Consider the following 24,691-nt stretch of genomic DNA (forward strand, 5'->3'; position numbering starts at 1 on the left):
TTTTAGATATTTAAAAAAATAATAACATTTAATCCCCATATTTTTCATCCTTGTCATAATTACAGCAGTGATATATCACTTCCACCAAAGATCAATTCAAATTCTTTGTTGTGGAATAAAGTCAAGTTGTTAATAACAGTAACAACAACAATGGGAATTGCATCATACCTTAAAAGTTGGTTAAGTATTTTAATCTATACTAGTGGTTTGCAATTTTTTTTTCCACAAACCTCTTTTAATAATATAAAAAAAATGTGCTGTGAATTCCCTGGGTAATTTAATATTGCTGTTGTTCAGTCATTTTTCAATTGTGTCTGACTCTTTATGACCAATTTTGGAGTATTCTTGGCAAAGATACTGGCTTGCCATTTCCTTTTCCAGCTCATTTTACAGATGAGGATCTGAGATGAAAGCATTTGAGGGTAGATTTGAACTCAGGAAGATGAGTCCTTCTAACTCCAGACCCAGCACAGTGCCACCCAATTGCTCATAATTTATTATTTTACTAAATATATTCTTCATAAGTTTTTAATTTCTCAAGGCATCATTAAAGACCTCTGATCTATAAAATATCATTTGTCTAAAGATTCAATGATATGGACTATATATCTTGCCTGAGGAAAAGTTCAAAGAAGTTCAAAACAGGTTAGATAGCAATAATGAGATAAATATTTTTAGTCATGGTCATGAAATTCATTGAAGTGAAAGAGCAGGGTGGTGATCTGTACTGATGGAAAGGAAATGACTTACCTTCAAATATCCAAATACAGAATCAACATAAATCCTAATAAATAAGTGTGCCCAATTAAACTTTGGTTTTCATATTAAAAGAACAAACTTCTAACTATGATTTTTCTTCTAATTATTGCTTCAAAAGTCCCTCACATCAACTCATTACTTGTAGAGAGTCCAAATAACTCACACCATAGAATATTCAGAGACTTAATATTTGTAAGAGATTCATAAGGGGGGGGGGGAGCAGCAATTTCCTTAGGATTACAGATAGCTGATTAAGCTATGAAATCTTAAAAAAGCAATAAATACATTGGACAGAATTGTTGGCTTAGTTCATTTAGCTCACTCTTCAGGTTAGGTGCTAATAAGGAAATGATACCTGCACAAATCAAAACGGGTCCTTAATTTTCCATTGTACTCCATAGGTGATGCAGTGAATAGAGCACTGGATCTGAACTCAAGATAACACATGTGGCCTCATGCTCATATTAGATATGTGGATAAATCACTCAAACACTATGAGCTTCAGTTTCCTCAACTGTAAATTGGGGGAAAATAATAATATCTTCCTCAAGAGTTGTAAAGCTCAAATGAGCTCATTTTTGTAAAGTGCCTAGAATAGAAGTTGGCACATAATAGATAATTTTCCTTCCCTGCCTTCCCTTCTTCATATAGCATGGATTTCTTATTATTATTCACCCAATGCTATGGAGACTCGTTTTTCTCAGTTAGCATTGATTTAGATTCAGATTCATTACCAATGATAATTTTTACACTCTACTTCAGGTTTTAGTTTCTTATATGCTTGGAAACTAACCACTCTCTTGGCCAATAATTTTTGAAGAGGAAAAACTATACAAAGACAGTAGTTTACTCATATTTGTTTTAACTCCTGAAAGAAATCATACCTGTTGAACAGCATCTGAACACTTTTTCTGTGTTTCCAAAATGGCAGCTTGAAATGCTATGTCAGAAAGAATAAAAAAAAATGAGTAAGTTATATATTCAAGAAAAAAATAACTTAGTTTTTTAAAAATTATTTTCCCTTCTAGATAGGAAATAAAGATACACCTTCTTCTTAATAGATTTAATTGATGTGTTTTTATATTACCTATTTTCCTCTTGAATCCCTCCCTACTTTAAGATTCATATGTATATGACAAAGAATTTTTTAAAAATGCAAGAAAAAACAGTAAAAACAATCTACAGCAAAAAAAATCAAAAGCTATATGTAATATTTCAAACCAATGGATACAATCTCTACAAAGGAATTTGTGTGTGTGTGTGTGTGTGTGTGTGTGTGTGTGCGTGTATATGTGTGTGTGTCTTATTTCTGAGACTAAATTTGATAATTATAATTTTGCAACATCCGGTTTCAGCTGGTTTGTTGTTCTTTCATTTACATTGCAGTTATATAATATTACACTGTTCATTGCATTTACATATACACATACATACAAATATAGACACATACACAGACACAGACATGCTATAGCAGTTTTAAATTCTTTTAAGACCCAAATGTATTAACAGCACATAAAGAATATTTTAATCATATGGTTTGAATATATAGATTTTTAATAGTATTTGAAAAAATACTATTGCACCCATAGGTGGCACACTAATCAAAAGTTTAATTATCAAAAACAATAAAAAATCAAATGCCCTTCCTTATGTGTTTGACAAAGATATATGAATCAACCTATACCATTTGTTGTCTCACAAAGAAATAGACAAAGTATTTCATCACAGGTCTAGGAAAATTCTGCTTATCTATAGTATATTTTAAAGGATATTCTTAAAATGTTGTTAGAGTAAATGGTCTTGTACTATCATGAGTTTAAAGCATATCATAATTTAGGTCACAGACTGATTTTTTTTTTGGCCAGAGCAAGTCACAAAGATCATCTACCAAGTTTGAGGGTTTATGACTTACCTCAAGAAGTACCCAATTAGAAAGAATCAAAGATTCATAAAATATTGGCATGCATCATAAACACTCAACTTCATTTTCCTGATGAAAATTCTCCAAATTTGACTAAGGGGATTAAATAGTTTTTAAACTTAATTATTTCTTCAGGACCTATGCATTTCACAGTAGTCACAGGAGAATCATCTAATAGAGTTCCCTCAAATGAAAATTAAGAAATATGAGAATCCCTGAGAAGGATTTAACTAAGATTATAAAACTAGCTAGTTACACATCAAAACTAAAACCTAGTTCTCCAAATTAATGTGTGTATGCATATATGTGTGTATATACATATGTGTGTATATACATATATGTGTGTATGTATGCATGTATGTTGTGTGTGAATGTATTACATATATTTTATATATATATATATATCTTTTCTCTACATACTTATACAAGTTTATTATCTCCCTTATTACATTATAAGCTCTTTTACAAAAGGAACTATCTTTTATTTTTCTTTATGCCCTCCAGTACTTAGTAGGCAATAAGTAAATGTTTGTTGATTGATCTCCTGGCTCTACTACTCCTCCAATGTCTCTTTAGGTGAAATTTAGTATAGAAAGTAACCCCAAGTTTCCTTATATAAGCTAACTGACTTCTGAATTTGCTGCAAAGCATATTTTTACTATTCTAATTGAAAGCAAAAGGACAGTTATGAAACATTTTCTTATATATATATATATATATATATATATATATACATATATATATGTATATTTTTGTAGTCTTCCAATCTTTCTTTTGGGGGGGTTGTTTTCATTTCTGTAAACTTGCATTTGCCATAAATAAAATGCAAATACTTTGAAAGCAAGGGAAGGAATCTCTCATTTTTATACTTTTGTTCCAGTATCTGGGACATGATTGACATTTACTAAATGTTTATGGATTGAGTTGTTAGGTACAAGAGACTGAAAAAGAAGATAAGAAATTTAACCAGAATATTTATAAATATTATAATCTCTTCACTTCAACCTGGCACCTCCCAATAACTATATGCCTTTTAAAATTTAAAACACATTACTCCAATGGAGAACAACCCAATGTGGAAGCAGAAAATATTAGCATAGGAGACATCCTGGTGGCTATAAGAAAAAAAATAATGCTATTAAAAACATTTTTGATGATTATTCCTGGTGAACAGGAACTATTAATAAAAATTGGATTTTCTTTCATTTTATCATTACTAAGCTTACTATGATTACTAAGAGGAATTAAATTATTATTGAAACCTGATTTTTAATAAAATCACAACATCAAAGTTAAACTATGGTCAATTTTTGATGGCAAATCTGGTCCCAAAAATCCTTATCTTTAGTTATTCTGAACCAGCTTAATATTCTATGTCACAATTGGTAATCAACAGGCTGAATTATAAAGATATGCAGGTCAATACACTGAAAAGATTTTTAAAAAGAGGAAACATTTATATGGTCAAAGGATATAACAAATAGCACTGAAAAGAATTTCAAACTAATAAAATCATAGGAAAGATTATCCCAACTCATTAGTAATAAGAGAAATACAAATTAAAATAACTTTTACTTCACATTCAAATTTGCAAATTAAAAGAGGGCAAAAAATTGAAATAATCTATTTTGGAAGCTCTTTGGAAAATAGGCATACATACCAGTGAAGACATGAATTGGATCAACCATTTTCAAAAGTAATTTGGAGTTTTGTAAAAAAGATTACTAATATTTCCACTCAATGTTCCAGAGATACCTTTGCTATGATTCTACCCCAAATGAGATTAAAGACAGAAAATTCCCATAGAATATCAAAATATTCAAAGTACCATTTTTTAATCTAAAAGGAATTAACAAAGGGTGATTAAAATAAGTATGGGGTAGTGTTGGTAGGAGGGAAGAAGAAAGACAAGAAAATTAGAAGAAATGACAAAAAATTACTATTCAATGCTAACTTCTTTATAAAAGAATATGATGACTCAGGGCTAGAGTACTTTGGACAAAAGTTTCTGGCATTATCTCCTTGACTAAATATTCCCTGATCACCATAGCTAGATGCCATTCCTCCTCTTTTTAAATACTTATTTCCAGTCTATTTCTTCCACATGCAACCAATTTATATTGTTGGCTCATATTATCTAAATTTAAGTTCTTCATCTCATCATATTTGCTTCATAAGAACAGAGATCCCGTCTCATTCTTTGTAAAATTATTTTTATTTGTATTCTCCACACCATCTTGCATGTAATACTTCATCTTATAATTGTGCTGAATTGCTGAAGAATGATGCTTTTGTGGTCACTCTTATTGTAGTAGCTCTAGTTGGAATTTAGCTAAAGAAGAAGAAGTTGGGAGACAAAAGCAAGGAAAGAGAAAATTGGGAATAATAAATAAGAGTAAGCATAGATAAGATGGAGAATAGAAGCAAAAGGTAAAGAAAACTAGCTGGAATTATTTTTTTCTTTTAAAAAAAGTTCCTCCAGTCTCATCAGTACTAAGTATGTAAAGTCCTTCATAATTTGATTTCATCTTTACTAGGTCTATTATACATAACTCCCCTCCATATACTCTAGAATCTAATCAAACTGTTAAGTCTTGCTTAAGAAAAACCCGATCATATTTCCATACCTTAGGCACATATAACCACCATTCTTAGAATACATTCCTAATTCTTTAGAAGGATGCATCTTCATTTTTGTCTTTGTATTCTTAAAACCTCTAGATTGTCTTGGAAATGGTGGAAGCTAAACAAATACCATTTGATTATCTATCACCAAAAAAACCTGTGCAGAAATCATGAGAAAAGAAGTTTGCAACCTGAGGCAGAATTGTGCAAATATAACCAATGGTATCAAAAGAACAGGAGTCTCTATATAGCTAACTCTTTTTTATTTTTTTTCTGTCTTCAAGTCCTTGTGACAGAAGTAGCAAACTAACTTTGACTCAGCTGTTTCAGTTTCATGGGATTCATGATGGCTTCCATGTCAAAGCTATTCTTTTAGGAGAGTGGGAAAAGAGAGTTTAAATAAAAGAGAGTATCAATGTATGGAGAAAGTAAGAGATAAAATAAAGTCAGAGAATTGAAAACTATGTAGAAATTAACAGAATTTATGATTAGTACTCATACTATATCTGAGCAAAATATGCAAAGGAGAGAAAATCAATCCAGGTTTTCCAGGATGTTCCGCAAAGTGTAATTCATTTTATTTCCAAAAGAAAGATAAATGATCATTAAACATTGTGTGTGTCTTTTTAAACAGAAATGGTAAAAAAAAAAAACCTATGTATGTGTTTTGGAGTTCCAGCTCTCCATTTCCTTTACATATTTATAGATGGTACCATATTTCTGAATTTGGGGTATATAAGCTAGAGAAAAATGTCAACTAGTAAATTAAAATATCTTCTACTTACCTTCAGTATCCTCTGCAAGGATGCATATTTTAAAGAGAGATAAGTTTGATGCATTAAAGTTATTTGTATTGTAGCTTTGTAAATTGCATCAAATAGTAAAAAAGTGTAATTATTCTCGAAAATATTGTCATATAAATTCTAACAATATCTTTTAACTAAAATATTTTCTTAACTCTTTCAGTGTTGAAATTTTTTTTCCTTTCATTTCAGTGCTAAATGTTTTGTGCCAAATTTGGTCCAAATCATGAATTTCAAAAGTTATCAAATTGTAGTTGCAATTTATGTTAGCTTCTTCCTAACTATGCTATAAATGAACCTAAAACAACTAAATATAAAACTTGCAGATTACATGTATTTTTATTCAACACTATATGCCCCTGCACCGAAGACTTAATAAAGAATTAAGAGAGGATACATTATAATAGATACTATGAAATAAAAATGATTTTCCTCTTAAATTTTTATATGTATTTTAATTTCAAATTATTTGATTGAATTTGACTAAATGAATGACCAGACTCTCCAATTCTGCTCCAACATCTTGACTCTAAAAATTCCTATCTTGGACCCCACGCACCTTGGTTTAGTCCCTCCTGGTGACCTCTTTTCTAGCTATCGTCTACTATATTCCTGAGAAGATCAAATCTCAATCTCTCAATCTCTCTCTCTCTCTCTCTCTCTCTCTCTCTCTCTCTCTCTCTCTCTCTCTCTCTCTCACTCTCTCTCTAGAATCATTTATAATAATATTGCATTTCTTATCATGTAGCAGACAGAGTAATCTCAGTGAAATCTCCTTAAAGAAATGGAAGAAAAAAGAAGGTGGGCATAAACATGGCTATTGTCTTCCAAAGAACTCCATAGTAAGGTCATTTATGAGATGATAGAAAGATAAGTAGTCCCTTTACAGACTTGGTTGAGGAGCTAAATATGTAAGTTTTATCTAAGTTGATTCTTTCAGGCAAGTCAGGAGTCTTACTGGGAAACAGATTGGCAACTGAATATGATAAAATACTAAAGTAAATTCTGATTCAATTATTCTTTCTTTCAATTGTAATCTGTAGCTGACTTCAAAGATTAAGAGAAGCTCCTCTGTGCCTTATCAGGAAACCCCAGGGCTTAAGGATTTGCTTTCTATAGAAATTTTTTATCCTGTAGAAAAGTCATATTTTCAGTTCTTATAAGGATCACAATTGCCCCTTTTGGCTAAGGTCATGAACAAAATGCCTTAATTAAAGTGGAAAAAAGGGGGAAATGGCAGAAACTAATGAGATTCAAAAATATGATATCATAAACATGATTTCAAGAGTCTTTTTTTCTCTCTTCATTTTCTTATACTTTAGAATGGCAAAGATGAATTCATTTAGAATTTACCTTAGTTATGATCATCTTCCTTTACCTGACAATCCTGAAATTAAGCTGAAAATAACTCACTCATTTATACAAAGCTTTGTTTTACAAATTCTTTATAAATATAGTATCTCCTTTGATCGTCCCAACAATCCCATGAGGACAGTTCAATTAATATTATAACCTAAGAAATGATATAGAATCACTGAAGGAGGTTCAGAAATGCAATGACTTGTTTGAGATCACAGAGTTAGGAAGTGTCAAATTGGGATCTGAAACTTAGGTCACCAAGTTCAGGGTTTTTTTTTCCTTTTATGCACTTTCTGAGGAAATCAATCTATTTTTCCATGTCATAATACTTGGGCCAGAAGAAAAAGAATTAAAAAAAGCAGAAGAGGAAAAACTTAAATATAGTTTTGTTCAAACAAAATGTAACCAGGACATAGTACCTGAAATAGATAGTATAAAAAATATAAGAGGCTTTTTAATGGTTTTTTTTTTCTCTCTTGTAGTCTCCAAATAGGAAATTTGAAAAGAAGAACATAAGGAAGAGGAAAAAGAAATTTGTGACAATGTACCCACCATCTTTGGAGTCACAGGCCAGCAAGATAGGAGTGGGCAGGAATGTCCTTCAGGATTTCTGATATAAAAAGGAAGAGTGGAAAGCTTTGCTTCCTTCTCAAAGATGAACAAAAGTCAAATGCAACATCTGAATCTATCAATATGTTTGCCATTTCTTAACAAATATTTAATTGTAAAGCTTGTTATACCAAGTATTTCCCTCTTAAATTAGGTCAACATAAGTAATGTCACCAATACCGTACCTGTTGCAGTTTCCTTGGGTCCATGTTCCTCATCGGGAGGTTTGGCTGGAGGCCAGACAGGAGGGATTCTCCTTGGAAACTGCTCTTCTATGTAATCCAGAGAATGTGTTGGTTGACTGACTGCAGCCCAGGTATAAAGTTGATCTTGCTATAGTAAATATAAATATGTATGTATTAATTAAAAGTAAAAAATAAAATACAGTATCAAACAATATTTTTTCATTGTGAATACAAATCATCCAGTAGGAAAATCTATATAGAACACAGAATCGTAGAGCTTGAATTGGAAATGGTCACCAGGTTCAATCCTTACATCTTACAGAAGAGGAAAGTAAAATCAGAAACCTTCAGTGACTTGACCAAGGTCACATAGTAAGCATTAGAAATAGGATTTTTATATACCAGTGTTCTTTTAATTGTACCAAGCTTCCTCCCTAAATAGCATCCTTATGGAATTAGGATTTAAAAGGTTAAAGATAGTCTTCTTCATTTTTTTTTTATTTCATTTCTTTCTTTTTTCTTCCTTCTTTCCTTACTTTCTCTCTTTTTCTTTCTTTCTTCCTTCCTTCCCCTTTCTTTCTTTCTTCTCTCTTTCCTTTGTTTTTTCTTCTTTCACTCTTTCTTTTTTCTCTTTCCTCGGTCTTTCTCCCTTCCTTCCTTCCTTCCTTTCTCTTCCCTTTCTTCTCTCCCCTTTCTTCTCTCCCCTTTCTTCTCTCTTCTCTTCTCTTCTCTTCTCTTCTCTTCTCTTCTCTTCTCTTCTCTCTCTCTCTCTCTCTCTCTCTCTCTCTCTCTCTCTCTCTCTCTCTCTCTCTCTCTCTTTCTCTCTCCCCCCCCCCTTTCCCTAAATACAGGGTTTAAAAACTCCCTCTGTGCAATTGTTAAATTATGTCCAAATTAGAAATTGAAAAAGTCAGTGACTTTATCCAAAAACTGATAATGAATCAGAATAATAGAGTTGGAGCAGAAAGAGACTTCAGAGATTTTTGAATCTAATCCTTTCATTATACATGAAGGAAACTGAGAGCTGGGATAATTAGATATATCAATATCTCAGCAATTCTGAAGGTTTCACTAGGTTCTAAGAATCTTCACATAATCTAAGCTTAATGTTTTTAAAAAGCCATTCATAAATCTTTTCTGCAATTTTCTTTATCTTTTCTGCCCAAGGTCACACAGAGACTGGATCTGAGCCTCTAACTCCAGAGCTAGTACTGTGCTTTAAAAGGAAAAGAAAAAATGAGTTTTCTTTGCAGTAAGCTGATGAAAATACAGATTCCTACATTTACAAGTTCTTCTACAATCATTAGGCTAGGGAACTGCTAGGTGAGAAATCTCCCTCTGCAAATGCTGTCAGAACTTTCTGACATGGAGACATCATATTTGAAGGTTAAGTGATTTGTTCAGGGTCAAATAGTGCCAGAGGTAGGATTTAAAACTCAGGACTTCTTGGCTACATAGTAGTAGATAGAGCACCAGATCTGGAGTCAGAAAGAACTAAGATTGAATCCAGTTTCAGACACTTTCTAGTTTGTGTAACCCTGAACAAGTCACTTAATTTCTGTCTTAGTTTTCCCATCTATGAAATAGAGAAAATAATAGCATTTTTTTAAAATGCAGTAATAGAACAATGTGGTATCTGATTGTTTCCACCCTTAAAATGTCATGATAGCACTTCCCTTACATATGCTCATATTATTGTTTCCATTAGTGAAAAAACTGAAGTTTTAATAATTAAATTCTCATCTTTCAGGCTTGTTATGAAGATAGTATTTGCAAAGCACTTTAGAAACCTTAAAGTGTTATACAAATGTGAGCTATTATTTTCAGTATCAATATTATTCCATCTTCTTTTAGCTATTATTTTTCATGGTTCCTCAGCTAGTTCTCTATCCATTAGATATTTCTATCTCTCATTGGAAATATATTTTAAAATAAAAGAGAAAAAATCCAACAATGCTCCTTTTTCTAACATAATTAAACTTCAGGTTTGTTTGTTTTTTTCCACTAATGAAAACAATTATTTTAGCTGATGGTCAGGTAAATACAACCAGGACACATTGCTTCTATTACTGTTTAAAATAATAAATCATAGAGCTTCAGTTTGCAAAAGAAGGCTTCTACAATAGAAAAAATGCAGGAGAAGGAGTCAAAGAACCTAATTTTGAATCTTGACCTTACTGCTTGGTTTGCTGTGTGACACTGAATAAGTCATTTGATTACTACTTGGAACCTAGACTCTAACTTGAAAAATGAATTCTCACTAAAGTTTTTTTTCTTATTCCAAAAGCAAGATCTTAGCATGACATTCTAAATAGTCAAACCTAAATAGTCAAGGATCTTCCTGTTGGGAAAATGGAAAAGAAAGCGAACTAGACTTACAGGAGCTGGTTTGACATAGAATTCTTTACAAAGTATAAGAAATACAGTACAATACAAAAGTTCAGTAATGCATTACAATACAAAGTGATTCAAATTAGTTGTTTTCTTAAACAGTGACAGAGATAATTATGATAAACAATGATACTATTGAATGATTTAGTTTTAAAATAAAGTATAATTGAGAAGTCTAAGAGTTCATTTAATTAATGTTTGTTAAATAAAATTATGATTTTTGCTATAAAATTAATTTTTTGTCTAAACTCTTTTAAAATACTCTGCAAAAGACAGGTGTTAAGAAAAAAGTGAAGAGCAATGCAACTCTTCTTCCTTTTGTTCAATACTAACAAAGTTAAGTACCTGCCTAAGCCATAAGAATATACAGTAAGCTATTACCATTTCTTATAAAGTAAAAAAAGGTTCAGATAATCTGAAACAATGAAATATACATATTTATAGATGGATGGGGGTACAGAAATAGATCTGGAAATTCCCTAACAAACTTTTCAGGGGGAATGGTTTTCTGCAAAATAATATTTAATATATAAGATGATTTGTTGAGTCTTTTTTTTTTGAATGAACCTCATTTTATTTGGGTATGGGCCTCAGACACTTATTAGAGGAGGAAAAGAAAGAAAAGGAAGAGAAAAAGAAAAAAGAGAACATTAAAAATATGGAAGAAGGAAAACTATGGATGGAGAAAAAAGGAGGAGGAGAAGGAAGAGGAGAAGTAGAAGAAACTAAGATTGTAATTATTAAATGTTACAAAGCATGATCTGTAAATAGGATGCATGATTCTTAGAAGACACAAGTAAAAATTTTGGAAAATTATGATATTATTTACTTATATATTTAGTTATAATCATGCTAATATTTCAATTCCGGAGTTTTAAGTCAAAATACTCAGGACAATTATAAAGACTTTGGGACCTAGGACAAAGATGTATATGCCAAAAGCTGAGGGGGCAATTAGTGGTAACCTCTAATAATTAATAGAACTCTACCAGGGTGACTGACTCCCTTGCAAGATACCTCAAATAAGGGCCAAAAGAAAGAAGTGATTGAATAAGGCAGCAGATTTCTGTGGGTTATGCTCCTATATATCTACTTTCTGATTTAAATTATATCCTCCCATAACTCTAAGTTCACTTCATCTCTTACAGACTTCTCTTTCCTCATCTGCAAAATGGAGAGAACAATGTTTGTAATCTACTTTATAGTACCAGTAATAAGACTTAATCATCTAATTTTTTTAAACTACACACAAAGGAATTGACTTACAATCATATCTAAGAAAAAAGTTGTGTGCTCTCCTTAAATACCTTATAGATCTTTCCCTAAAACAGGTTCCTTTATGTTCTTGCCTGACAAATTAAATGACATTTTGTTCATACTAAATATATAGCAAAGTTTCTTCCTATACCATATAATCCTGAGAGGATAAATAATATGTAGAAGAAAGAATTTACTAAAAGAAGAGGAGATTACTTCATACTTTATTTACTTTAGATTATTTAATTATATACTTTAATTATTATTTAACATATTTTTGGAAATTTGTTTAAGTTCCCTGAAAGGGAAAAGAGGTATGTGAATAGAAAAATATTATTTTCTACTCAATGTCTGAAAAGTCAATTTACTGTCTACAATTCAACCATGAATTTGACATGACACAGAGATAAGGCGCTTCAAGTACACTGGAAAAAGAAAATTTTTCAATTAGATGAAACTATACTGATAAACTGCTTAAATTGAAAAAGAAGAAAGTAAACTTCCCAAGATGAAGACTATAGCATAGTAATATATAGTCATAATAAAAGCAATTGACAATGATGAGCATTTTAACCCCATCACAGGTTGAATTATAGACTAAGCATAACCAAGACTAAAAATGCTTTTAATGAAACTAAATCCCTCTATAACAACTAGTTGGCACAGTAGATACAGTGCCATGTCTGGAGTCAGAAAGACCTTCAATGAGTTCAAACCATGTCCCAGAAACTAACTAGTGATGCTAGGCAAATCACTTAATTCTGTTTACCTCATCTGTAAAATGAACTGGAGAAGGAAATGGCAAACTAGTACAGTATCTTTGCCAAGAAAGAGGTCACAACTGATCATGTGTGTGTGTTTGTGTATACATATAGATAGATAGATATTGATATAGCTATATAATACTAGCAATGGAAAACTATAAAGTAATTCTATGTCAGCTCACTGGCCCCTAGTGATAGTGTCAGAGCCTTAAAACAACAATTTTTAGAGTTTCACAAAATTGCTTCATTATCATTTTAAAAGTACAAATCTTAGATTTTGATTGATTTCAGGAAAGTCTTTTTTTCCCACTTTTCATTGTGATTTAAAAAAAAGATAAAAAGGTAAACAAATGTCACATTATTTGCCAAAGAACATTAATATTAAATGAACTTAAATCGGGACTATTCTCAATTACCCTTATCCTAATAGTCTTTTAAATTCAAAGGAGATAAAATATTTCATAAATAGCAAAAATTAAATATTTTAAATTTCTAGAGCTCATAATTTAATTTCTTACTACCTTTAATTTTTCTCCTAATTGATTGTCTTTGTTTTAAATCACAAAAAAATTCATTATATATTATGGAATATTGACTCAACTCCAAAGAAACAGAACTGGGAGACAAGGGAAAATAAAGAACTGAGTAAAGACACTCCTTATTTAGTAGACTGCCCCAAGCATCATGGATTCTTCCAATATTAACAATGCAATTTACTACTGATCATTATGAAGTCTTGGGGGGGAAAAGTGCTAAACACATAGTTTCACTGGAAATGCATTTTAAAGCTTATCTTATTGGTCAAAGTATTTTAATCAACTTTCATTAATAAAGTGAATTACATTGCTTCTTACCAACCCTAAAGCCAATTAGTATCTCTCTTCTTCATACTTTAGTCTGTTTGATTTCTTCTTCTTATAAATATTTTTTCCTGAAATAAAAACTAACTTCTACTATGAAGCAGGTTTATAGTCTATTACTCATTGAACCTTCTCTTAAAACTACTGTTTTAAGAATCTTATGCTACTCGTAGGAGCCAGTTTCCTGATGCAGCATTACTTTGCAGAGCAATTTAGACTCTTCTTCTGCTACTATAGCATTGGTTTTATGAGTGAAGCTTTGCAGAGGTCTTTTGAAGTGTAATCAATAAATTTTGTATCTTTCAAATTATTACTACCCTGAAGTGGTTTGGACTTTAGCCAAATGTCTTTTATTGGTTTCCAAAACACTCTATTCTGCTGACAATTCAAAGAAACTTTTGCTTCTCCCATTAGGCTTCCATGTGGGTTTTGTGGCTTTTATAAAAATTTCAAATCATTATATTTCATGTATATGTTAAAATGAAGGAAGAGTGGAAGGAAACCCAGTTTTTTAAATTAGGGTTCAAATTTGGAACTATACCCAAAGGGCTATGAAACTGTTATTTTCCTTTGACCCAATAATGCCACTATTAAGTCTATATACTAAAAAGATAAAAAAAAGTGAAAAGGATCTATTTCTCCAAAAATATAACAACTTTTTGTGGTGGTAAAAAACCTGGAAATTTAGGGAATGTTCATTAACTGAGGAATAACTGAACAAGTTGTGGTTTATGATTGGGATCTAATACATTGTATTAACAAAATGATGAGCAGAATGGCTTCAGAAAAATCTGAGAAGTCTTTTATGAATGATACAAACTGATGAAGTGAGCATAATCAATAGAACATTGTACACAGTAATATGTAATGATGATCAACTGTGAAAGATTTAGTTGCTTTGATCAAGACAATGATCCAAGACAATTCCTAAAAACCTATAATAAAATACAAAGGACCCACAACAAAAAAAATGCCACCCATCCAAAAAGAAAAAAAAGATGAACTCTGAGTGCATATTGAAATCGTTTTTCACTTTTTAAATTTTGTGTATTTTCTTTTTGCAACAAGGATATTATGAAAAAACAAAGATATTATGGAAATATGCTTTCCAATATATTATGTGCATAATCAATGTCATATTGCTTGCCTTCTCAATAGGTGAGAGAGATGTAGGAGGGAAATAATTAGAACTCAAAATTTTAAAAAATTATTGTTGAAAATTTTAATGTCATTAGGAAATATTTAATGAAATAAATAAAAATTCACATTAAATCCAGGATTCATAAGAAGTTATTTAATGGGTGGTCAAATTTTCTACTGATAGAGTTTGGAAGTCATTTATGAAGTTATTTGATAAATGGTTATAAATTATAAAAGTATGGAATACCTATAAGTTTATGTTGGTATTTAAAAAATCTAAAGGGCAGTGCCAAAATGGCACAGAGTAAAGGCAGAGACTCCTGTAAACTCTCCCCTCAAACCATTGCAAATACCTTTAAATAGTGATTCTAACCAAATTTTACAGCAGAAGAATCCACAAAAAGATCTAGCCCAAGAAAACTTGAAGTATCTTGGGGAAGGGTCTGTTATAATGGGGGTTAGAGAGTCTGAAGAGCAGCCTGGGAAGTCACCCAGCAGCTGCTTCCAGAACATTCAGCCTATAGACAGTAAGGGCATTAGGGGGAGATTGCAGAGGTCTCTGCTATCACTGAGGCAGGACTCTGTTGCTTTGCCCATACTCAGATCCAGATTACAGTCTGGAGCCCTATTTTCAGGAAAAGGAGGAGAAGCACAAGAGAGCTTCCTGCTGTATCAGAGCAGGGACTCTCCTCACAATTACAGGGCAGAAAGGAGTACAGACCAGGGGAGCAGTCACAGCTTCTTACACAACCTTGGAGGAATTGAGAATTTGCAGGTCCCTGTAGGTGTACTGCTGAAAACAGTTACGAAAGAATTCAAAATCTTGAAGGATCAAAATTCACATTCAGAAGAAGATAACAAAGTCAAAGATTCCTTATCCAAAGCCTCCAATTGATCTCAGGATACTCAAGCACTCAAAAAAGATTTTGAAAATAAAGTAAGGAAAGTAGAGGGGAGAAGATGAGGTGAGAAATGAGAGTGATGCAGGAAAATCATGAAAACTGAGTTAGCAGCTTGGTAAAGGAGATACAAAAAAAAAAAAAATACTGAGGAAAATAACATCTTAAAAACCAGTTTGGATCAAATGGGGAAAAAAAGCATTCCAAAAGGTCAATGAAAAGAATGCCTTAAAAAGTAGAATTGCCCAAATGAAAAAGATACAAAAGCTCTCTAAGGAAAACAATTCCTTAAAATGTGGAATGGAGCTGAGGGAAGTTGATTACTTTGTAAGAAATCAAGAAACAATAAAACAAATCGAGGGCAGCTAGGTGGCATAGTGGATAGAGCTCCAGACCTGGAATCAGGAGGACCTGAGTTCAAATCCAGACTCAGACACATAATAATTGCCTAGCTGTGTGACCTTAGGCAAGTCCCTTGAACCCATTGCCTTAAATAAAAAAAAAAAAGAAACGATAAAACAAATCAAAAGTCTGAAAAACAAGAAAATGTAAAATATCTCACACACTGGAAAAACAACTGACCTAGAAAACAGATCCGGGACAGATAATTCAAAAATTATTGGACTACCTGGAGAGTCTAGATGTCATTTTTCAAGAAATAATTCAGGAAAACTTATTGATATCCTAGAAGCCAAGGGTAAAATAGAAATTGAAAGCATCCACTGATCATATCCTGAAGAGATCCCAAAATGAAAACTGTCAAGAATATTATAGACAAATTTCAGAACTCCCAAGTCAAAAAGAAAATATTGCAAGTACAATCCAAATATTGTGGAACTATTGTCATAACACAAGATTTAGCAGCTCTACATTAAAGGATCATAGAGCTTAGAATATGATTATTCTGGAAGGCAAAAGAGCATGAATTAAAACCAAGACTTAATTACCCAGCAAAACTGAACATAGTCTTTCAGGGGTAAAGTGGAAACTCAATGAAATAGGGGACTTACAAACTTTCCCGATGAAACTGCTAGAGCTGGACAGAAAATGTGATCTTCAAATATAAGACTTAAGTGAAGCATAAAAAGGTTAATAATAAGGTACTTAATGATGTTGAACTGTTTATATTCCTACATGGGAAGATGATACTGATAATTCATATGAAGTTTCTCATTTATTAGGGCAATTATAAGGAGCAAATATAGATAAGGCCCAGGTAGGAGTTGAATTTGAAAGGATAATATATTTTAAAAAGATGGAGCTAATGGGTAAGAGAGGAATGTACAGGGAGAAAAGGAAAGGAGAGGTAGAATAGAGTAAGTTATTTCCATAAAAGAGGCAAGAAAAGTCTTTAGCTGTTGAATGGAAAGGGGGGGAAGAGAGAAGGGGATTGAGTGACCCTTAGTCTCATTGGAATTAGATCAGAGAAGTAATAACATATACACTCAATTGGATATAAAAAGCTGTCTTACTCTAGGGGGAAAATAGGAGAGGAAAGTGGGGGAAGAATGGGGTGGGAAGGGGTGATAGAAGGGAGAGAAGATTATAGGAAGGGGTAGTGAGATGTAATACACTTTTGAGGGACTGAGTGAAAGGAAAGAAAATAGAATAAATGGGGGTGGGGGATAGGATAGAGGGAAATACAGCTGTGGGAAAGCAACTGTGAGAAAAATATTGAAACCAGTTTCACTGATAAAGTCCTCATTTCTCAAACATAGAGAACTAAGTCAAATTTATTTTTTAAAATGGGAGCCATTTCCCAGTTCATAAATGATCAAAAGATGTGAACAGTTTTGACATGAGGTTATCAATGCAATCTATTTAATTTTTTTTCAAAAACTGTCTTATCTCACTATTGATAGGAGAAATACAGGCTGGGACAATTCTGAGATACTATATATCTACTGGATTGGTTAATAGATCAAAAGGAGAAAATCAAAAAGTTGGAAGGGATGTAGGGAAATTGAGACATTGATGCAGTACTGGAGGAGTTGTGAAATGGTTTAATAATTCTGTAGAACAATTTGGTACTATGCCAGGGGACTATAAAGCCATATATAGTTGGTCTCAGTGCTACTTCTTGATCTACATTGGTGAAGAGATGAAATACAGAAAGAATTGAATCTATATGTATTGGGATATTTACAATAATTCTTTTCTGGTGACAGGAAGCTAGAGATTGAGGGGATGTCCAATGGTTGGGAGAATGACTGAACAAATTGTGGTATGTAATTGAGATGAAATGTTCTTCTGTTATGGGAAGTGAGGAACAGTATGCTCTCTGTAAAAAACTTACACAAGCAGATGCAATGGGAAATGTACTTTATACAAAGTAACAGCAAATTGCAGGATAAACAATTATGAGTGACCTATCTTTTCTTAGCACTGATGTGACCCAAGAGAACTCTGACATAGGAAAAAAGAATGTGATCCATCCCAAAGAGAGAGCTGATGGTGCCTTAATACAGACTAAATCATGCTTTCCTTTTTCCACTTTATTTTTCTTGATGTTTCTCTTTTTTTTGAGGGGGGATGGTATGTTAACTTTTACAACGTAACTATTGCAGTAATGTTTCATGCCTATACATTTTTAACCTGTACCAAGCAACTTGCTTTCTCAATGAAGGGGAGTGGAGTGGGAGGAAGGGGGATAATTTGGATCTCAGGATTTTGGAAGTAAATATTGAAACTTGATTTTGCATCTAGGTGGGGGGAATTAAAAAAATAAAAATGTAAAAAATAAAATAATCTGAGATTCCAAAAAACCTGTAATTCTATCATAATCTCTTGCTTAAATTGAATACAGTTTCATTTTTCAGGATTCTCTGATTTGAATCCCTTTCATTGCCCTGTATATATCAGCCAATCTGGATAATTCATTTCCTATTTTTGTCTTTTTTCTCTTCCTTTTCTATATTTTTCCTAATATTTTGCTGCCAGTTTTCATTTGAGTCAGTCCTTTCTTACTCTGACACATTTTTGTACATATATAATACAAGTCAGGTGAATATACCTATCTCTTAAACTATGTTACTTTATATTACTCTAGATCAAATGTAAATATCTAACATTTGTCTCAATTTGTAAAGCAGGAATATGAGTAAAAGAGAAGCAAGCTAATACTCTTTAATTACTTGTTGGAGGAGAGGAATGCAGAAAAGCAGGGAGTAATTTACTCTGGATTAAGCTTCCCTAAAAGGATTGAAGCACCCTATTTTAGCTGTTCAAGAAATTAAAATACAGTCATCAAACCACAGCACTCCCTACTGCATAGATCATCTCTCTCAACAAAGACAACTTTTTTCTAATGCTCATTATAAGCATTAAGAGGCAAGGCACAAATAATTTTGCAATGATAAATTTGTTTACTCAAGTCTGCAATACCTATCTGTGTTATATCTTACTACTCAAACAGAAGACACTGCTATACCATTTTCAAGGTTTCAAATGACACCTGGCAAAGTAAAGAGCTTCCTTAGGGTTAAAATGATTTAGTTAAATAAAGGGTTCTCTCATTTTTAAACTTGCTTTTGATATAAAGGTTGGCAAACCTTGTTTTATAAGTAAAGTATATGAATATAAAGATCTTGTAAGTGAACTATCGGTCTCTTTGTTGGCATTAAAAAGACACTTCTGCACAGTATCTTATGAACCCACATTGCTATTTAAAGATTTTATCTAGTAATTAAATTCTGACAGATATCAATCAGAGAAAATGTCTACATGTCTACAGGTGAAAAAAAGAATTGTTAAGGGTAAAATTTCATTTAAAAAGTTGTATTCATTATTCCTTATGATTCCTATTGATCATAATCAATGCATCAATGTAATAAATCTCAAGAACTCTACCCAAATTCACATATCAAAAGTGGATATATATCCTTGTCCTTGTCACAAAAAAAGAAGATTTAAAACAAAGATTGAGAGTTATATGATACCATATACCACAGTATGGCTGTTTCAAAAATACTATTCCCTGAACATATCAAGCATTTTAATTTCAAGGTCTAAGATTTTAATACTTAGCTGCTTTATGAAAAGCCAAGAATCTGATTCATCAGAGGGTAAAACTGGTTTGCATGTTAAGAAGAAAATATCAGAGACTCAGAAAGAAGTGCTTTCCATAGCTGAGAAATGAAATTTGATTTGATATAGTAAAAAGGGATAAATCATTATCAAATTCACCGATAAAACATCATTTTATTATTCCAATTACAATATCATTAGTTTACCATTTTATGACAATATTATGCAAAAGCTTGTGAGAAGTGATTTAAAAAATGCTCTAAACTTGGTTGTGAATAGGAAGGTAATAGCTATGTGACCATAGACTAGTCATTTAAGGTGACTCTCAGTTTTTTCATATGTAAAATGAAGATAATACAATCTATAGCATCTATTTGATGTGCTGCTATGAAATGAAATCATGCACGTAAATGTTTCAGAAATCTCAAAATTCAATTAAGCATAATTTTTTATTAATTTATATATATATATATACTTTCTTAATTATGGCATATTATTTTTATTCACACATAGCAAGTACTATTTTTAAAACATTAGATTTGGAAGGTACCTTGGAAAACATTCATTTACTTTCCTCATTGCATACTTAGAAAACTATAGGGTATTAGGAAAACATGCCCATAGTCATAATACTAGCTACTATAAAGGCCAGCACTTGAATCCAATTCTCTGAACTAAACCTAATGTATAGGAGTGCCTCTGTTGGCATGAAGATTCTATAGAGGATAGTATACTAAATTTGGTGTCAGAAAAACTCAGGTTCACATCCTGTTGTTAACACTAGCTATGTTACCCTGGGGAAGAAATTGAACTGCTTTGATTCTTACTTTTCCTTCTTAAAACTAGTCATAAAATAAAAGAAAGAAAATGATCAACGTACTTATAGAACCTCCACCATAGGGCTCTTATGATTCTCAAATGAGAGATTTTATGTATCTAACAAGGTAATTTATTACTATGATACTCCCCAAGAAAAAAATATAAACTAATACCATTATAACCTTTCTATCAAAGTAAAAATACAATGTAAACTATGTTTGCAGTATATAGTGAAGCACTACACAAATATATGCAATTTAAAGCAAAACATATTTTTCCTCTGCTGAGACATGAATACAATTTTAATCTCTCTGTTGAAAACCATAAATATAATTTGTGCAATAAATTTTCAAGTACAAATACAATGACTTTTCATTCATTAATATACAGGAATTGTTTTATTTCACTGTTTCCCAGACCAGGTGGGAAATTCCCTATTAGGGATTATTGTGACCTCCCACACTTCTACTCTCTGCAAGAAAGAGGAAAGGGACAGAAGGAATAGCATTTTTAGTACAAAGGAAAGACCATAGATCCTGGAGAGGAAGGTCCTGGACTCAAATATAAGCTCTAACATTTATTTCCTGTGGGACCCTTAGCAACAATCCAAGCTTCAGTTTATTCAGCTGTATATAAAACAAAAAGTTGGATTAGATACTTTAGGTTCTTTCCAATTCTGAACCCCAAATTCCTAGGAAGAGCAAGAAGAGAGACATGTTTGTGTGTGTGTGTGCATGTAGATTTCAAGAATTAAGAGCTATGAAGAGCAAAATTTTGCCATGGACCAGCAACAGGGGAACACCGCCTTATTATATCCAAATAGTCTCCTTGAAGATTTTTGAGTCAAGTCAATAATCCAAACATCACTAGGATCATTATCTCCTCTTGGGGCATCCTAATGTCTGAACACAAAAGCATTACAAGTATTGGAATAGATGGGAAGCTGTCCATAGCTCTGATGACTGCATCTGAGGTCACTGGCTCCAATGGTGTTCTTTCACGTGGGTCATATTCTTCCTGAAAAGGTTCCTCGAGGAAATTGTGAAAACTTCAAGACTTGGCTCAGGAAGCTCAATGCTTTATTTTACAGAACAGAACAGAATGAACAATTAGCAGAGGCCTTAGTTGGAGACCTTTATCAGGAATCCTGTGTAGTCTCATCTAGGATTATCCTGGGCTGGTTGACTGCCTTGGAATTAATTATATTGTAAGATAGTATCACAGAGGACCCTGTTGTGATTGCTGTGTATAGTTAACCATGGTGTTTTGCACATAACAGCAAATATCTCTAATTTGCCTAATAGCTGGATTACTCTGTGAGGTTAACACAGGGCTAGAGGGGTCACTAGCAGGGGCTGTAGGATAGGAAGCAGGTACTGCAGGATAGGAAACACTTTGATTCACAGAACTGACAGCAGGAGATCTGGCATGACAGCCAGGAAGAGGGGAAAATCCTGGAGAAACAACTGGAGAGTTGCTGGTGTACTCATCTGGACCACTGAGGTGATTGCTAAACGAAGAGTATGATTGAGACACACTGCTATTTAACAGACTTGTTGAAGTTGGGGGCACATTTGGAAAAGATCCAGGGGCCTTGTCTACCCTGGGAGGGACAGGAGAACTCATTCTGTCTATCTGTGGGAATCCTACTTGAATCCTCTTATTGCTAGGACCAGGAACCTTGGATTTGATATAGCATAGCCACTAGGATTATGATCAGAGCAATCCAAAGGCAAGGGGATTCCTTTCTCAGGCCCTGGGGAGTAGTGTCCAGAAGAAGGAAGACAGTTTTGAGAATATAATTCGTATGAAGGTAGAACTGGCAATGAATTGGGAGAAGGGCTCTGGCTGAGAAGGGCGTGGGCTCCGTCAGAGAATGTGTCTACTCCTTCCTTGGAGGCTCCATCATATTTGGGCAGCATCTTGGCACTCTTGGAAGTTTGAGGAGAGGTGGCAGAGGCAGACATAGTAGTCTGAGCTGGTGACCTGTGCTGCTCCTCTTTGGGAGAGGAAAGGAAGAGACTGGGAAGAAGGAATGGGAAAGGAGGGGGGAAAAGTAGAGTCTGAGACAAAAGAAAATCAAAATGTGGGGGAGAAGAAAAAGGGAAAAGTGGAAGAGGAAGGGGAAGGGAAAAGGAAAGGGGAAGGGGGTGGGGAAGGGGAAGAGGAGGAAAGGGAAAGAGGAAGTATGGAGAAAGAATACCTTTGGGCATCACCAAAGGAATAGAACCAGAACACAGAAGATGATAAAATTCTGCATCAGAAATCCTTCTCCCCTTCTAACTGCCAAAAATTGGTTACTCTTCCCTCTCTTTTCACTTTAGTACACGTCATACTACCTCAACCCAAAGCATGTGCGTGCTGGTAAAAATGTAAATTGAAGTAAGCAGATATCTTACTTCAACTAAAAGTTTCTATTTGCTACTACACCTTACCCTCAAGGCATGCTTGCAAATTATTTTTCACCTGTAAGGGGAATGTTTGTCCAAAAGGACCCTCTCACTCATAACCAAGAAAAAATTACAATGGACTTTTTTTTTAATTACAGTTCAGTAGCCTGCAAAGCTAAATGGAGAAAGACTAGTTGAATTTCATTTCAATTGGCTGATTAATAATGTACACTGATGTATAGGTTCTTAGCCCTTCCTCTTCTATGCTTATTCACATGAGTTCTGAACTTTTTCCTTCCAGAGCAAGCACCCTAAACTTACTATTAACTTTCTGGTTATTTTACATTCACAATTAATAGATTGCTTTTTTCAACCTATGTCGCTTTTCTGTATGAAAATCGAAAGCTTGAAGTTTCCTGAGGAAGTGAGCATTAGGTGCTAGTTAAATCAATAAATAATCATAATAAGTGGTTAAGAGGGAATGCTATAAAAGCCTTACCAAAATTGGGAACTGTATAGCTAAAGTATTTTAGCGAGAAGTAGATCCTTTGTAAAAGATGTTAATAGTCATGGCGATAAGCTCTATACAATTTTTTAAAATATGTGATCTTTACATGAAACAATCATTCTGTTCTGATATGTACATGTGTGTAGAATTAATTCAAAAACTAATATGTATAATAATTGATGTTTTTATGATATTTTCAGGCTTACAAAGTACTTTGCCCAATCTAATCCTTCAAGGTAGTCAGTAAATTTATTATTATTATTATTATCATCATCATCATCATTGCAGAAGAAAAGTGATGCTCAATTATCTTGCCAATAGTCATACAACTAGGAAAGTGAATGAGATGATTTTTAACCTCATGTCTTATGACTTCAAGGACACTATTCTTTCAAAGTATGCTGGAATTTATCACAAGTAGCATGTTTTCAGTAAGAGTGACTTAAGTGATTTAATGAAAGGAAAAAGGGTACACATCTAAAAAATATTTATAGCAGCTTTTCTTGTAGTGTCGAAGAATTGGGAAATGATGGGATGTCTCTCAATTGAGGAATGGCTGAACAAGTTGTTATGTGAATGTTATGGAGGACTCTATTGTTCTGTAAGAAATCACAAGTTGGCAAACTTCAGAAAAACATGGAAAGACTTGCATGAACTGATGGTGAATGAAGTGAGCAGAACCAAGAGAACATTATATACATGTTGATCAACTATGTTGGACTTAGCTCTTCTTAACAACAGTTCAGTTACCAAAATCAATTCTAAAAGATTTGTGATGGAAAATACCATCTACATCCAGTGGAAAAAGTTATTGAATCTGAATGCAGAACAAAGCATACAATTTTCATTTTTAATTGTTTTATTATTTCTTTCACAGTGATTAATATGGAAATATGTTGAAAATTATTATACATGTATAACTATATCAGATTACTTGCTGCCATGGGGAGGGAGGAGGGAAAGAAGGGAGGTAGGAAAATGTGGAACTCAAAAGCTTACAAGAAGATGAATGTTGAAAACTATCTTTGCATCTAAATGAAAAAAAAACAAAATAACATTTAAATAAAGAAGTGATTGATTGAAAAAGGGATTTGTCTTCTTTTCTGAAAATTTATAATTATTTTTAGTCCCACAACAATTTAGAGGCAAAAATTAGGAGTTTTATTAAACAGTTATGAATTCTTAAAATGCTTAAAAAGCTCTGTGATATAAGAATCTTGACAAATCCCTTTTTCCAGTTATGGTACTTGCCAACAACATTAAGCTATTATTTATATCTAGATGAACCATGTAATTATGACCTTGATTTCACAGGAATTCCTCTGTAATCTAGCTGTCTATTTATAGTTAACTATCAAAATTTATAGCTGATATTC

The 24,691-nt window shown here is 32.8% G+C and overlaps 1 protein-coding gene across 2 annotated transcripts in view; it reads right to left on the reverse strand.

Moving 5' to 3' along the window:
- Window positions 1–24,691, reverse strand: part of FMN2 (formin 2) — a 463,537-nt gene that overhangs the window by 365,297 nt on the left and 73,549 nt on the right. For both annotated transcript variants that reach the window (XM_074222920.1, XM_074222919.1), the window contains exons 3-4: window positions 8,262–8,409; window positions 1,644–1,699 (exon numbers count right to left, since the gene is read on the reverse strand). In XM_074222920.1, coding sequence (XP_074079021.1) covers window positions 1,644–1,699; window positions 8,262–8,409 — 204 coding nt within the window. The remainder of the gene's footprint in view (window positions 1–1,643; window positions 1,700–8,261; window positions 8,410–24,691) is intronic.

This window comes from Macrotis lagotis, chromosome 2 (assembly GCF_037893015.1).
Source record: "Macrotis lagotis isolate mMagLag1 chromosome 2, bilby.v1.9.chrom.fasta, whole genome shotgun sequence".
In the NCBI taxonomy this organism is placed as follows: Eukaryota; Metazoa; Chordata; class Mammalia; order Peramelemorphia; family Peramelidae; genus Macrotis; species Macrotis lagotis.